This window comes from Cebus imitator, unplaced genomic scaffold (assembly GCF_001604975.1).
Source record: "Cebus imitator isolate Cc_AM_T3 unplaced genomic scaffold, Cebus_imitator-1.0 Scaffold356, whole genome shotgun sequence".
NCBI classification, from domain to species: Eukaryota; Metazoa; Chordata; class Mammalia; order Primates; family Cebidae; genus Cebus; species Cebus imitator.
The window spans coordinates 962,118-977,804 of NW_016107671.1; the positions used below are offsets into that span (position 1 = coordinate 962,118).

The window sequence follows — 15,687 nt, forward strand, 5'->3', positions numbered from 1 at the left end:
AATATTTTAAAGCAAATCCCAGAGAGCTTTGCATGTCATCTGTAGGAACTTCACTACGTAGCTCTAGTGGATAAAAGATTTTTTTGTTTTTGAGACAGAGTCTTGCTCTGTTGCCCAGGCTGGAGTGCAGCGGTGTGATCTTGGCTCACTGCAACCTCTGCCTCCTGGGTTGAAGCGATTGTTCAAGTGATTCTCTTGCCTCAGCCTCCTGAGTAGCTGGGCCTGCAGACATGCACTACCATGCCCGGCTAATTCGTGTATTTTTAGTAGAGACAGGGTTTCGCCATGTTGTCCAGACTGGTCTTGAACCCGTGGTTTCAAGTTATCTGCCCACCTCAGCCTCCAAAAGTGCTGGGATTACAGGCGGGAGCCACGATGCCTAAAACCACCAACATCATGGTGCAATACCTTGGTACTCCACTGGACATGGCCAAAAAATAAAGACACTCTCTCATATAATCACACCACCACTATCATACCGAAAAAATTTAACAATTTAACAGATTCATGGGATATTATCTTTTTTTTTTTTTTTTGAGACAGAGTCATGCTCTGTCGCTGAGGCTGGAGTGCAACGGCATGATCTCAGCTCATGCAACCTCTGCCTCCTGGATTCAAGTGATTCTCCTGCCTCGGCCTCCTGAGTAGCTGGGACTACAGGCATGCGCCACCACGTCGGCTAATTTTTGTATTTTAAACAAAGACGGGGTTTCACCATGTTGCCTAGGCTGTTCTCGAACTCCTGGCCTCGTATCGTCCACCTGCCGTGGCCTCCCAAAGTGCTGGGATTACAGGTGTGAGCCACTGTGCCATGACATTATCTAATATACAGTCATCTGCAAATGTTTTCTGATTGGCTGAATGATACCCTTTATAGCTTTATTTTTAAAATCTTTTTTTTTTTTTTTTTAAAGATGGGGTTTCACCATGTTGGCCAGGCTGGTCTCAAACTCCTGACCTGAGGTGATCCGCCCACCTTGGCCTCCCATAGTGCTAGGATTACAGGCGTGAGCCACCACAGCCAGCCAAAATCTTTTTTTTTTTTTTTTTTTTTTGAGACAGAGTTTCACTCTTGTTGCCCAGGCTGGAGTGCAATGGTGTGATCTCGGCTCACGGAGACCTCCGTCTCCCGGATTCATGCAATTCCCCCGCCTCAGCCTCCCAAGTAGTTGGGATTACAGGTATGCGCCACCACACCCAGCTAATTTTTGTATTTTTAGTAGGGACGGGGTTTCTCCATGTCGGTCAGGCTGGTCTTGAACTCCTGACCTCAGGGGATCTTGTCTACCTCCGCCTCCCAAAGTGCTGGGATTACAGGCGTGAGCCACCACACCCGGCCTATTTTTTAAATCTTGGATTTAATGTATATTCACTTTGACATTCGATTTTTAAGAGACAGGGTCTTGCTATGTTGCCTATGCTGAAGTGCAGCAGCTATTCACAGGCCTGAGTTCGTTACTGATCAGCATGGGAGTTTTGACCTGCTCCATTTCTGACCTGGCCCAGTACATCTGTCCTTAGGAAACCTGGTGGTTCCCAGTTCCCTGGAGGTCACCATATTGATGTTGAGTTTAGTGAAGACACCAGATCAGAACAGCACACTCCAGCCTAGAACTCCTGGAAGCTCAAGTGATCCTCTTGGTTCAGGACTACAGGTATGTGATACCACACCTGGCTAATTTTAACATTTTTTTGTTGTGACAGGCTGGGCGTCGTGGTGAGCACCTATAATCCCAGCCTCTAAGGAAGCTGGGGCAAGAGAATCGCTTGAACCTGGGAGGTGGAAGCTGCAGTGAGTCAAGATCAGGCCACTGCACTCCAGCCTGTGTGAAAGAGTGAGATTCTGTCTCAAAAAAAAATAAATAAATATTTTTATAGTGACACAGGTCTTGCTATGTCGCCCAGGCTGCTCTTGAATTCCTGGCCTCAAGTCATCCTCCCACCTTGATCTCCCAGAGTGTTGGGGTTACAGGTGTGAACCACTGCACCCAGCCTGCAATATTTTAAAGCAAATCCCAGAGAGCTTTGCATGTCATCTGTAGGAACTTCACTACGTAGCTCTAGTGGATAAAAGATTTTTTTGTTTTTGAGATGGAGTCTCGCTCTGTCACCCAGGCTGGAGTACAGTGATGTGATCTCGGCTCACTGCAACCTCCGCCTCCCGGGTTCAAAGGATTCTCCTGCCACAGCCTCCTGAGTAGCTGGGATTACAGGTGTGCGCACCACACCCGGCTAATTTTTTTTGTATTTTTAGTAAAGAAGGGGTTTCACTGTGTTAGCCAGGATGGTCTCGATCTCCTGACCTTGTGATCCATCCACCTTGGCCTCCCAGCAGGCGTGGACTCCCAGCCACTGTGCCCGGCCTATTTTTTTTTTTTTTGAAGAAAACTACTATGCCATGAACACACTACCAAAATTAGTGAGAATTCCTTTAGTCTTTTCCATTTACGTGAATTGCATGGGAAAGCCCTTCATTACAAACCCTACACCTCCCGGCAGGCTGAAACCTCGCTGACCTCCACTCCCTGCCGGCTGAAACCTCGCTGACCTCCACTCCCTGCCGGCCCCTTTCCTATTGCCGGGGAGGCACCGCCATGGTGGTGCTGGTGTGCTTTCTTCCAAGCCTTTCTGCTACACCCACCCCTCCTCCATAACCTTCTGTGGTTCATCGATTAATCTGATAAGGAAGGAGAGCGCTCCCTAGGCAACTGTGACGCACAGCCTGGGGGAGAAATCAGTGCCACTGGCCAGGTTCCCTCAGCTTTCTCACACGGGGTGCACAGCAGCTCCCAGAATGCCAGGTACCCGGAGTACTGTGAGTGGGTAGGGGGCTCTGGCCCTTTCCTGTGGCCCGTGGTTGTGGGGGTCGGTGTCTGGGCAGCTCTGCCTTCCACAGACAACGCTACAGCCGCTGATGGCATCTGGGTCTCTGGGGAGAGAACTGAGGCCTTCCTTGCTTCCCACTGTTCCGGAACCAGCCGTCCTGGCACCACCTGGTCCTGGCCCCAGGACGCTTGGAGACCCATGTGAGACATGATGGCCTAGCTCCCCAGCCCCCTGCCCCCAGGGACTCCCAGCATATAAAGAGGCCTGGGTGGCACAGCAAACCCTGCCCACTGTTCCAGGGAACCCAGGGAGTGAGGATCCCTGCAGGCCTGGTATGGGGAGCCCCCAAACCCAGGATCCAAGGTCTTGGCGGGAGCCTGAGGGCACTTGGAAAGGTCACTAAAAGCCTTCATTCCCTCTTCCTGCCTCCCAAATCTGGGGCTGAAAACCCAACTGTCCTCAGGGACACAGATTTTTTTTTTCCCCCAGACATGGGGTCTTGCACTATTGCCCAGGTTGGAGCATAGTGGTGTGATTATAGCTCATCACAGCCTCCACCACCTGGGCTGAAGCAATCCTCCTACCTCAGCCTCCAGAGTGACTGGAACTAAGAGGTGTGCACCACCATGTCTCCCTTATTTTTTTTTTTCTATTGTAGAGAAGGGGTCTTACTACGTGGCCCAGGTGTTCTCAAACTCCTGACTTCAAGTGATCCTCCTGCCTCAGACTCCCAGAGTGATGGGATTACAGGTGGGAACCATGTGCTTGGCCTCACGTGTTTTATATGTGGAGTTTTGTGTAAACACCTCAGGTGTTGGGCAGCCTCAGGCATGGTCACTTTCATTGGTTGGTCAACACGGTAATCAGCACCAAACAAATGAAGATGCTTGCCCAGGGCTGCACAGTGAGCAAGTGACAGGAGAGAACTTGAACTGACTGCCTGATTCTGGAATCTGAATGGATATCCCTGGAAAGTCACGAGGCCCTCCATGAATCCCTCTAGAACAGAGGAGGATGTGGGGGCCTGGTGGGGCTGGGTGGAAGGCGCTTACCTTCGTATGCCTTGGCAGCATTCACTAGGCTGGACCACTCAAGGCCGGCAGCCGTGTCAGGCAGGGGCATCATCCCAGGGTCCAGGCGCCGCAGGGGCCGGTCCCGCCCATCAGCCAGCGAGAGCTCTGAGGCTGAGATTGTGGCTGGATGGGGAGGGTGGAGACAGCAGTGGTTGAGCATGACAACACGGGAGAGACACCTACGTGAAGACATTCCCTTGCTTTTGCGGAGATGCTACGGGCGGGGAGGAGCATTCCAGGCAGATGGAATAGCTCATGCTAAATCCCTGAGGCAAGAGTGCTCTGGAAGGTTTAAGGAGCATGGAGGTGGCCATATGGCTGGGTGAGGGTGAGCAAGGGAGGGAGCAGCAGGAGGTGTGGACAGAGGCAACGTGGCCAGACCTTGTGGGGCCTGTGGACCCCGATGACGACTCTGTTCTTACCCTGCGTGCAATAGTGCCCCTGTAAGCCTTCCTCTGGCTGCATGTGGGGAGGATTTGGGTGGAGGTGAGGACCAAGGAGGAGCTGTAACCATGATCCACAAGGGAGACAGTGCCTCTGAGCTGGACCAGGGTGGGGCCGTGGTGGGACATGAGGGCCAATGCTGGGGCTACATTTCAGGGGCAGCCGATGGGATTTCCTGAGGGCTGGATGTGGCTGTGAAACAGAGAAGGGCCAGGATTGCAGCTCTGATTGGGGAAGGCTGGGGCGGGGGATCAGAAATCTGTTTCAGGAGGTGCTCAGTGGAAATGGCCCTGGACACCCCAAGGAGGTGGTGGGAGGGGGGCTGGCCACAGGGGCCAGCGACGAGTAGAGTCTCAGGTGCACCTGTAATGGAATCGCCAGTGTATGGACAGTGTTGAGATGCATTGAGCAGAGGAGAGGCCTGTGACATCGCAGGGGTTGGAAGTGACAAGCACGGTGCCAGCACTTGCATCTGCTGTGGCTATCGAGAGTCCCATGGACCAGGGCTCAGTGACTCCTTGAAGCCCCTAAGGGAAGGGGACAGAGGACAGCCAGGTGCAGAGAGACCAGGCGACACGCCTCAGGGCCCTTAGCTGGGAATCGGCAAACCCGGCCATGAGCCCTGCCCACTGTGCATTCCCAGCACCTCCTCTGTGCAGGGCCAAGGGAGATCATCTCACAGCCTCACCGTGAGTCTCATGGGGGCAGGTGGTGTCATGACCTCCATGCATGGAGCAGGAAAACTGAGACCACCTTGCCTGGGCTCGCACGCCTTCCAGCTGGTGCTTCTCAGTGTGGACTACGTATTAGGTGTACGCTACGTGCGTTCCATACATTCACTTGTTTGATTCTTTTAACTCACAGAAGTGGGCACTATTTTTTTTTTTTTTTTTGAGATGGAGTCTTGCTTTGTTGCCCAGGCTGGAGTGCCGTGGTGCAATCTTGGCTCACTGCAACCTCTGCCTCCTGGGTTCAAGCAATTCTCCTGCCTCAGCCTCCTGAGTAGCTGGGATTACAAATTAGCCACCAGGCCTGGCTAATTTTTGTACTTTTTTAGCAGAGATGGGGTTTCACCATGTTGGCCAGGCTGGTCTTGAACTCCTGACCTTGTGATCCGCCCACCTTGGCCTCCCAAAGTGCTGGGATTATAGGCGTGAGCCACTGCACCTGGTATGCGTACCATTTTTTACATTTTACAGTCAAAGAAACAGAGGCACAGAGAGGTTATATCTGTGAGTGGAGAACATGGGACATAAACTCAGGTCGTCCAGCTCTGCGAAGTGTGGTGTGCAGTAAGTGCTGGCCGAATGGGCTCCTAGCTCTGCCCTTGACCTCCTTGCTTTGCAGTGGTGTGATCTTGGCTCACTACAACCTCTGCCTCCTGGGTTCAAGCAATTCTTCTACCTCAGCCTCCTGAGTAGCTGGGGATTACAGGTGCCCGTCACCACCCTCAGCTAATTTTTGTATTTTTAGTAGAGACTGGGTTTTACCCCACTGGCTAAGCTGGTCTTGAACTCCTGACCTCAATCAGGAGGCCAGGAGTTGATCCACCCAACCTCAGCCTCCCAAAATGCTGGGATTACAGGCGTAAGCCACTGCACCAGCTCTGTGGGGGAATTTTAACAGAGGAGATGGACCACACTTCATAAAAGTCCAAGAGTCTCCTCCACCTCATCCGCCACAGCTCACAAGAGGCTCTGTCCAGACATCACAGGCAGACACACCCTCTCAGCTGAGACCCTTGGGATAGAACATGCGTCTGAATTGGAGATGTGCTTGGATTTGAGAGAGTAAGTGTGCAGATGCTGTGTTACATAACACACCCAAAAAGCTCAGGGGGACCCCGCATGCAGCAGCACGCCAGTACTCTGCCCCAAGCTCCTCATTGCTGACACTGAGTAGGGAGACTACAGACTAAACAGCCTCACGTCCCTCCAGGCCGGGTAGCACCACCCAGTGAACGTGGTGCAAACTTATGTATGTCTTTCAGTTTTGGGGGTTTTAGGAGGTGGATGTGGGGTTACAGGGTGCAGCTGGGGCATGGCCAACTGCAGCTGGCTCGTGGTTTTTTATGGGGGTGGTGTGTGCACTACCTGTTCATGGGGGGTGTTAAATATTTGCTGGGTGATTAAGGAGTGGAGAAGCCACACCCTGTGCCCCCCCCCCCCCGAAGAGTGGCAAATGTGGGGGGAGCCAGGGAAGTAAATAAAATGCTCACAAAGCAAACCTCTTGGTGCTGGAACAGGTGGGAGGGTTGGGGAGCGCTGGAGCAGCAGCTGGGCACCCCCCAACCCCAGGCCTGCACCCCGAGAGTGGACTTCCTCTCTGGTCTAGGGGACTCCAATCCTTGGGTGCTCCTGACTCCTCAGTGACCCTCTGATGCTTGGCCAATGATCCCTTGTTCCTTGGGTGATACCCAGTGCCCCACCATCAGGCCCCCCGAAGCTCCTGTGAATCCCTGAGATGGCCCCGACACTGATGACTTTCAGCCTTTGACCTCCAGGTGAGCCTGTGCTCTGGTGTCCTCCACCTCTCGACCCTGGGGTAACTCCCGAGCCAGTCCCAGGGGGCCCAGGCTCACATTTCTTCTCGGGAAAGCCACTGCCAGCAGCAGGAACAGTGCCAGGGCCGACGGGCGGGTGGGGGTGCTGGTGCTGGCGGCGTGCAGGCAGCGTGCTGGACGGGAAGGCGCAGGTGCTGGTGAAGAGCACATCGCTGGGCAGACTGGGCTCCAGGCCAGGGGGGTTGGCGAAGCTGGGCTCGCGGCGCCCGCTACATAGGCTCTCATCCGACAGCGTCCGCTGTAGGCCCTTCTGTGGCGACTGCTGTGGGACATGGGTGGGATGTGGGGGGCGGTCATGGACTGGGTCCTTAGAGGCACTGTACCCTCCGGGAAATCGGTGGTGAGTCCTTAACCACCCAGCATCCATTTCTTTTTTAGAGACAGGGTCTTGCTCTGTCACTCAGGCTGGGGTATAGTGGGGTGATCTCAGCTTACTATAGCCTTGACCTCCTAAGCTCAAGTAATCCTCCTATCTCAGCCTCCCAGGTAGCTGGGACCACAGGCACGTGCCACTGCACTTGGCTAATTTTTAAAAATTTTTACAGAGATGGGGTCTCATTGTATTGCCCAGGCTGGTCTTCAACTCCTGGGCTCAAGTGATCCTCTCATTCTGGCCACCCAGGTGTGAGCCAGAATTACAGGTGTGAGCCACCGCGCCTGCAGCCTCCTTTCTGATCAAAGAGCCCCAGTTTCCCACTGGGGATGCCCACTCCCCAAACCCACCCTCCAGCTCCAGGTAAGGGCTGGTGATCAAAGCCTGATGGGTTGGGGAAGGTGGTGTGAGCCAAGGTGGACTCATAAGAGGCAGTGCTGGCACCCCTGTGGGTAGCACTGGGCTGACGTGCCCTCTTCCCCCAGGCTGGTGGGACACAACTCTGGAGAGGCTGGGGTCCATCTCAGTCCCCATAAAACAGCTCCTGCCTGGCAGTGAGGAGGAGCAGGGCAGGCCCGACTGGGAGCGCAAGGGAAGTGGACACCGTGGAGGGTCCCTGGCGCCCGCTGTTCTTTTCCCCCATCCCTGAGTAACAAGAGCCTGAACTTCTCTGAGAGCCCCTGCTCCACTCTCAGTCCCTGTGGTTTAGCAGATGCAGCCGTTTCTAACCCGGGCTAGAGGAGGAAAGCATGAGGCCCAGGTCCCTCCGGTTGCATGAGGTTTTGGGTATGGGGTAGATTCCCACGTGCCTGTCTAGGTTGGTTATCCTGTGATACCATCCCAGACCAATGTGCTGCCCTAACTCCCAGCCACCAGCCTATACCTCCAACACGACTGGCAGATGCTGAGGGCTGGGGACACGATGGGAAGGAGCTGGAGTGACCTCGGGGAGCAAAGCCCTCCTCCCCGCCCGCCTGGACGTGGGATCCTGTTGGGAGCTGGGGGTTGGGAGTGGAGGACGTGGCGCTACGTACTCCCGAGTCTCTCTCCTGCTCCGGCCCCAGGTTGTCCATGATGATGAGTTTCTTCAGGTCATCCTCGATGGTGGATTTGTAGTTCTTCCGTGGCGATCGGAGGTCTCGGAGGGATGCCCTCAACCTCGGTTGTCCGAAGACGTTTTTGGTGTTCGTGTCCACCTGCCTGCAACAAGAGTGTCAGGGTCAGAAGGGAGTCAGGGAGGCTTCAGCCCCTTCTCAAAGCTGTTTGGATTCAAGCGGGCTGGGATGCATGGGATGCACGGGACGCACGGCCACGGCCTTCTCTCCTTCACCCAGCCAATGCGTGGCAGAAGGGGGTTTGGCTTCTTCCCTCCATTCTCTCATTCCATAAACACTTCCTGGGAACCATCAGAGTCTGCTGTGCTGTCCTGTCCCAGGCGCTGGGGACACGCCATTGGCACCGAGCTGGCAGCCAGTGGGGGAGGCCCACGCTGAACACATGCACAGAGACAGACCCTCTGTGTGAGGGGAGAGGCATTTCTGTTTTTAGAGACAGGTTCTTGCTTTCTCCCTCAGGCTGGAGTGCGGCAGCAAAATCACAGCTCATTGCAGCCTCCTGGGCTTAAGACGTCCTCCTACCTCAGCCTCCCAAAGTGCTGGGACTGCAGACGCGAGCCACCGTGCCAGGCCACAAGAGAGAGAAGTGTTTGAAGAATAATAAAGCTGGGTAAATGGATGGGGATTGGCGGGGGTCTGGGATGGCTTTTCTGAGGGGTGATGTCTGGGAGGGAGAGAGGGAGGAAGGGAGGGATAAGGAAAGGAAGGAAGGAAAGAAGAAAAGGGAAAAAGGGCAGGAAGGAATCCAAATGGTAGAAGAGCATTCCAGGTGGAAGAAGACCAAGTATGGGTTGGCGAAGTGGCTCATGCCTGTAATCCCAGCACTGTGGGAGGCTGAGGCGGGTGGATCACCTGAGGTCAGGAGTTCGAGACCAGCCTGGCCAACATGGCAAAACCCTGTCTCTACCAAAAATACAAAAATTAGCTGGGTGTGGTGGTGGGCACCTGTAGTCCCAGCTACTTGGGAGGCTGAGGGAGGAGAATTGCTTACGTCTGGGAGGCGGAGGTTGCAGGGAGCTGAGATCACACCACTGTACTCCAGCCTGGGCAGCCAAGCAAGACTCGGTCTCAAAAAAAAAAAAGACCAAGTGTGGTGGCCATGGGGGAATGAAGGTAGTCAGTCTGAGGAGTGAGGGGGCTGGTGGGGTGAGGTGGGTCGGGATGGGGTGAGTGAGGGGGGTGAGTGGTGGGAGGTGTGATCTGGGAGGAGTCGAGGGCAGATCACCCTGGATCTTATAAGCCAGAGTGGGGGCCTGGGATTGCATCTGGGGGCCTCTGAGGGCTCTGAGCTGGCAATCACACTTTAGAAGTCTCACTTGGGGCATGGGGGGTGGTGAGGAAGCCCCTGCAGCTGTTCAGGTGAGAAGGGAGAGCAGCCCAGACCAGGAGCTTCCAGTTACAGAAAAGGGATGGGGTCTCAGAGTCAAAGTGCCCTGGGTCGGGGACTGGGCCCTGTGGGCTAAGGCTGGGCTGCAGGGTGTGGGGCTCCCAGGCTGGATGCTCCATGACCAGGCAGGGACCTCACGAGCCTCAGTTTCCTCATCTGTCACACAGGGCTGTGGAGCTCACACAGCACAGGACGGTTGAGGCACACGAACCCTGAGCAGGGGCCAGGTGTTGTGACTGTCACCCTCACACTTGGCTGCTGGGCCTCCTGCTGCAGAAGGTAGCCCGTGAGCCGGGGTCACGCGGATCACCACCCCTCCTTCAGCATTCCCAAAGCCAACCTCACACTGTCTCCTGAATGCTCAGTGGCCTAAGGACCATGGAGGCACAGCCCGGGGCGAACACAGGGTGCCCTGGAGTGGACAGGCCTGGGGCTGACTCCTGCTCTGTTCTTCTGCTGTGGGACCTCTCTGACCCTTGGTTTCCTCATCTGGAAAACACGTATGCCTCCCATTGTGGTGGTGGGGTTTGTTGCCAAGTGATTGGCCAGGTCCTGACACGGCGCAAGTGCCAGGAAGTGAGGGCAGCTCTTATAAGCGCTGACCTGAGGCTGAGGGCTGACCTGAGGCTGAGGGCTGATCTGAGCTGCACACCTCCAGGCAGCTCAGCCTCTTCTGGCCTCTGCTGGCTCCACTGACTATCACCCTGGCTCACAGCTTTCTCCTGGCCAGGGCTGGCCCCCCTGTGTGCCCCTGCCCTCTACTCAGAGGCCCTCAGGGCCACGCTGACCTCCCTGCCTCCCCTTGCTTTCCAATTCCCGCCCAGCCTTTGGGCTCTGGTCTTACTTCTTCAGTGGAAACTGGGAAAGCTGAGGCCCTGCTCCAAGGCATCACTATACCCCAGGAAAGAGGATAAATACCAACTGCCCACAGGAGCACAACCCTCCCTGCACACCAGACACCATCCCGAGGGCCTGCTGTTCAGTAACTTGTGAAATCCACACAGCAGCCCCATAGCCAGCCACCATCACGATCGTCATTTTACAGATGAGAAATCGAGGCATGAGTAGGTTCTGGTAACTCCAGAACTCTGGCCCTGATGCCAATCACCCTCTCATCACACTACCCTTCACTGTCGCTCATAGCGGCCACTCCACTTGCAACTGTCTTTGTGTATTTTTTTTTCTTTTTTTTTGAGATGGAGCCTTGCTCTTGATGCCCAGGCTGAAGTGCAATGACACAATCTTGGGTCACTGCAACCTCCACCTCCTGGGCTCAAACGATTCTCCTACCTCAGCCTCTCAACTAGCTGGGACTACAGGTGCCCACCACCACACCTGGCTAATTTTTGATTTTTAGTAGAGATGCACCATGTTGGCCAGGCTGGTCTTGAACTCCTGACCTCAGGTGATTCACCCACCTCAGCCTCCCAAAGTGCTGTGCTGGGATTCCAGGCATGTGCCACCATGCCCGGCCTGTGTCTTTGCCTATTGTCAGTCTACCCAGCAGAACGTGAACCATACCACAGCAAGGCCTGGGTTTCCCTTGGAACACATATGCAGTCGTGTGTGTGTGTATGTGTGTGCGTGTGCGCGTGTGCGTGTGAGACAGACCCTCCTCTGTCGCCCAGGCTGGTACGTAGTGGTGCGATCACAGCTCACTGTAGCCTCAACCTGCTGGGCTCAAGTGACCCTTCCACCCCAGCCTCCCAAGTAGCTAGGACTACAGGTGCATACCATTATACCCAGCTAATTTTTTTGTAGAGATGGAGTCCCACTATGTTGCCCAGGCTGGTCTCAAACTCCTGGGCTCAAGTGATCCTTCTGCCTCAGCCTCCCAAAGTGCTGGGATTACAGGCGTGAGCCACTGTGCCCAGCTTATAAATTCATTTGATCCCCACCACAGCCATATGTGTTAAGCACTATTGGGATCCCATCTCATGGATGAGGCAGTTAAGGTACAGGGGAGTTAAGCCATTTGTCCCAAGTCATACAGCCTGTGAGTGTACGAATCAGGATTCAAATCAAGGCTGCCAGGCTGCAGAGCCTACCCACACCACTGCCAGGCTTGACTGTCACGTGTCTATCAGAGATGGCAAGAAAAAAACATGTATGGTGTGGAGGACAGCCACAAAGGATTTAAAAATATGCTTCTGTCTGCAGATAACAATTTCTGGAAGAAACTACAAACCAGGATGACCTCTGGGTGGCAGGAGTCTTAATAGAAGGTGGAAACATGGGACTTTTACTTTTCATCTGCTATCCTTCTGAGCTGTATGAATTTACTTAACCATAATCATATGTTACAGCAATAATAATAGTAAAAACTAGCTTAATAAAAGCCGATGCTTGGACTTTTTCATTCTATAATGTAAGAAAGAAAAAAAGAGTCTTTGAACCTGGAGAAGAAATAAGATGTCTTGGGTTCCCCAGGGTTTTAAAGACTGCGTTTCCTTTTCCTCTTTCTCAGCTGCAAGGCTTGGGATTTTAACAAAGGAAGGGTGAGTGGAGGGGCAGATTTTTTCCCCATCAGGTCATACTCCTCCCTAAATTAGAATTCCAGGTCTAGGGTAATGCTGGGTCTGTCAATATCAGGGAAGTATATTCTCAGGGCAAATTAAAAGCTTTAGATCCAGAGAGAAACAGAGACAAAGAGAGAGAGACAGACACAAATCAAAAGGGGATTCCCCCACCCTTTTTGATTTCACCATTTCCCAGAATGCCCTGCACAGGGGTGTGTGACTCAGCGCAGGGCTCACGGTGGCCGTCTCCCTGGCCTTCAGCACGCCCCCAGCCAGAAAGGTGCACTGCCCACGGGCTCCCCCCGAGAGGAAAGTGCCAAGACCTCCTGGAAACATGAATAAAATGTGCTTGCTCTCTGCCCTAACAGTCCTACTTCTGGAAACATGTCCTTCAAAAGCCTTACATGGGTCCACAGTGCCACGTGTACACAGATGCTTCCCAGGGTCCAGTCTGTGGAGCAGACAGCAACCCCCAGCTGTGCAAGGGCTGGCCCACCACCCAGAATCACACCCTCCAGAGACGCAGGCAGATGCACATGGCGTGCAGAGGCTCTCACAGATACCACGTCATGTGAAAAAAGAAGTATGTACAGTGTGAAACCATTTTTAGAAAACGCACACACAGCTCAGCTTGGTGCACTGGAGTTTACCAAGCTTGTTTTTAAGACTGGATACATGAGGGATTCACTTTTTTTTTTTTTTTTTGAGATCAAGTCTCTCTCTGTCACCTAGGCTGGAATGCAGTGGCGCAATCCCAGTTCACTGCAATCTTTGCCTCCTGGGTTCAAGTGATTCTCCTGCCTCAGCCCCCCAAGTAGCTGGAATTACAGGTGCGTGCCACCACGCCTGGCTAATTTTTTATGTTTTTTTAGTAGGGATGGGGTTCCACCATGTTAGCCAGGATGGTCTCGATCTCCTGACCTCATGATCCACCTGCTTCAGCCTTCCAAAGTGCTGGGATTACAGGCATGGGCCACTGTGCCCATCCCCCGCCCTTTTTTTTGAGACAGGGTCTTGCTCTGTCACTCAGGCTGGCATGCAGCGGTGTGATCTTGGCTCACTGCAACCTCCGCCTTCTGGGTTCAAGTGATTCTCTGAGTAGCCGGGAGTACAGGCGCCTGCTACCATGCCTGGCCAATTTTTACGTTTTTGGTAGAGACAGGGTTTCACTAAGTTAGCCAGGATGGTCTTGAACTCCTGACCTCAAGTGATCTGCCCACCTCTACCTCCTGAGTGCTGGGATTACAGGCATGAGCCACTGCACCCAGCCAGGACTCACGTTCTTGGAGACAGGGTCTAGCTTAGTTGCCCAAGCTGAAGTGCAATGGTGCAATCACAGCTCACTGCAGCCTCCACCTCCTGGGCTCAACCAATCTTCCCACCACAGCCTCCTAAGTAGGTAGGACTGTAGGCACCACCATGACTGGCATTTTTTTTTTTTTTAATGGACTTTTGCTCTTGTCTTCCAGGCTGGAGTGCAATGGCTTCATCTTGGCTCACTGCAACCTCCGCCTCCCGGGTTCAAGCAATTCCCCTGCCTCAGGCTCCCAAGTAGGTGGTATCACAGGTGCCTGCCACCACGCCTGGCTAATTTTTGTATTTTTAGTAGAGACAGTGCCTCACCATGTTGGCCAGGCTGGTCTTGAACACTCCTGACCTCAGGTGATCCACCTACTTCAGCCTCCCATAAGTGCTGGGATTACAGGCGTAAGCCACTGCGCCTGGCCAAAAATGACGTCACTTTCTACACATGAATACAGAACCACTGCCAAGAGACTTATGTCAGGCACGGTGGCTCATGCCTGCAATCCCAGCACTTTTGAAGCTGTAGGTGGGAGGATCACTTGAGCCCAGGAGTGCAGAGTGCGAGACCAGCCTGGGTAACACAGTGAGATGTCACCTCGACAAAAAGTGGAAAGCTAGGTGGGTGTGGTGGTGGACTCCTAGGGGGCCAGCTACTCGGGAGGCTGAGGTAGGAGATCGCTTGAGCTCGGGAGGTTGACGCTGCAGTGAGCTATGCTGGTGCCATGGCACCCCAGCCTGGGTGACAGAAAGCCTATCAAAAAAAAAAAAAAAAAAAAAAAAAAAAAAACACTTCAAGAGAAAGAGCAAGTGAGGAAGCAGCGCATATGCAGGAGGTGGCCACGTTAATAAGTGGGGTGCGAGGGAAGCCCACACAATCACGTGTGCACAGTCATGTTTGGAACGTTTCTGGAAGGATGTAGAAATGAAATGGTGGTTGCTTCTGGGGAGGGAGCAGGATGGCTGGGGACCGCGAGAGAGGCTTTCTATTACGAACTATTTTGTAGTATTTTGGTTTTGACCTGTGCATCTTTTACCTTTCAAAACCTCAGTGACGAAAACACCCTTCAGGTTATGACTGGCAGCACTGGACACAATCTCTGATTTGCCTCTGTTGTCTAAATTTGGATTTTGGGTCTGGTGTGATGGCTCAGTCCTGTAATCCCAGCAGTTTGGGAGGCCAAGGCGGGCAGATCACTTGAGGTCAGGAGATTGAAAGCAGCCTGGCCAACATGGCGAAACCCCTTCTCTACTAAAAATACAAAAAATTAGCTGGATGTGGCGGGGGGTGGGGGCAGAGCCTGTAGTCCCAGCTTCTGAGGAGGCTGAGGCATGAGAATCGCTCTGGGAGGCCAAGGCTGTGTGAGCCAAGATCATGCCATTGAACTCCAGCCTAGGTGTCAAGAGTGATACCCTCCATAAAAAAAAAAAAGGGACCCTGCGGGGTTAGGAGGAAGTAGGCAGCTGACAAGGGAGTTCCTGCCCTTGTCCCCAGGCTGTTCTGCTCTCTAATGGCTGGGACAGGCAGGCTGATAAAAGAGGAGTCCCGGGATGAAGGGTCTAGAGGTGCCTGCCTGGGCCCTAGCATCAGCCAGGACCTGCAGCTCTAGAGACTTCTATGGCAGCTGCTCTCAGTCCCCATAGAATCTAGCTTCTCCGTCCTTCAATAGGTCACTCTTCTGACAAACAAAGATTACACTCTAATGGAGGGGAGGCTGTTTCCTCCAAGAAGTCACTCCTCAGAAAACTGGAGCTACACCTCGGGTGCAAGTCTTCCAAGCTTGGGTCTCGGGTGATGAGATGCCCCGTCAGTTACCTTACAGAGGCTGAATCCTGGTTCTGCTGCTCTGGTTCAGTGACTTGGACCACATACTTCTCTGAACTGTGCCTCAGTTCCCTCATCTGGAAATGGGGTAACCAAGATATCCCTCTTGTAGCATCGCCAGGAGGAGCAATGGGGCCAGGTCCACACAGCTCCCTGTGCTGGCTGTGGCCAAGGTCATTCCTCCAGGGATACACAGCCTCAGTCAAGGCCACTTTGGAATGTGTTTGAGGTCCCTGACCAGAATCAATGGAAAAGAAGGC

General features: G+C 53.6%; 1 protein-coding gene across 3 annotated transcripts in view; it reads right to left on the reverse strand.

Moving 5' to 3' along the window:
* SIPA1L3 (signal induced proliferation associated 1 like 3) overlaps positions 1-15,687 on the reverse strand; it is a 293,992-nt gene that overhangs the window by 8,102 nt on the left and 270,203 nt on the right. For 2 of the 3 annotated variants that reach the window (XM_017506623.2, XM_037730739.1), the window contains 3 exons: positions 8,314-8,479; positions 6,925-7,168; positions 3,879-4,022 (listed from right to left, as the gene is read on the reverse strand). In XM_017506623.2, the coding sequence (XP_017362112.1) occupies positions 3,879-4,022; positions 6,925-7,168; positions 8,314-8,479 (554 nt within the window). The remainder of the gene's footprint in view (positions 1-3,878; positions 4,023-6,924; positions 7,169-8,313; positions 8,480-15,687) is intronic. The other variant, XM_017506624.2, reaches the window with a different exon arrangement.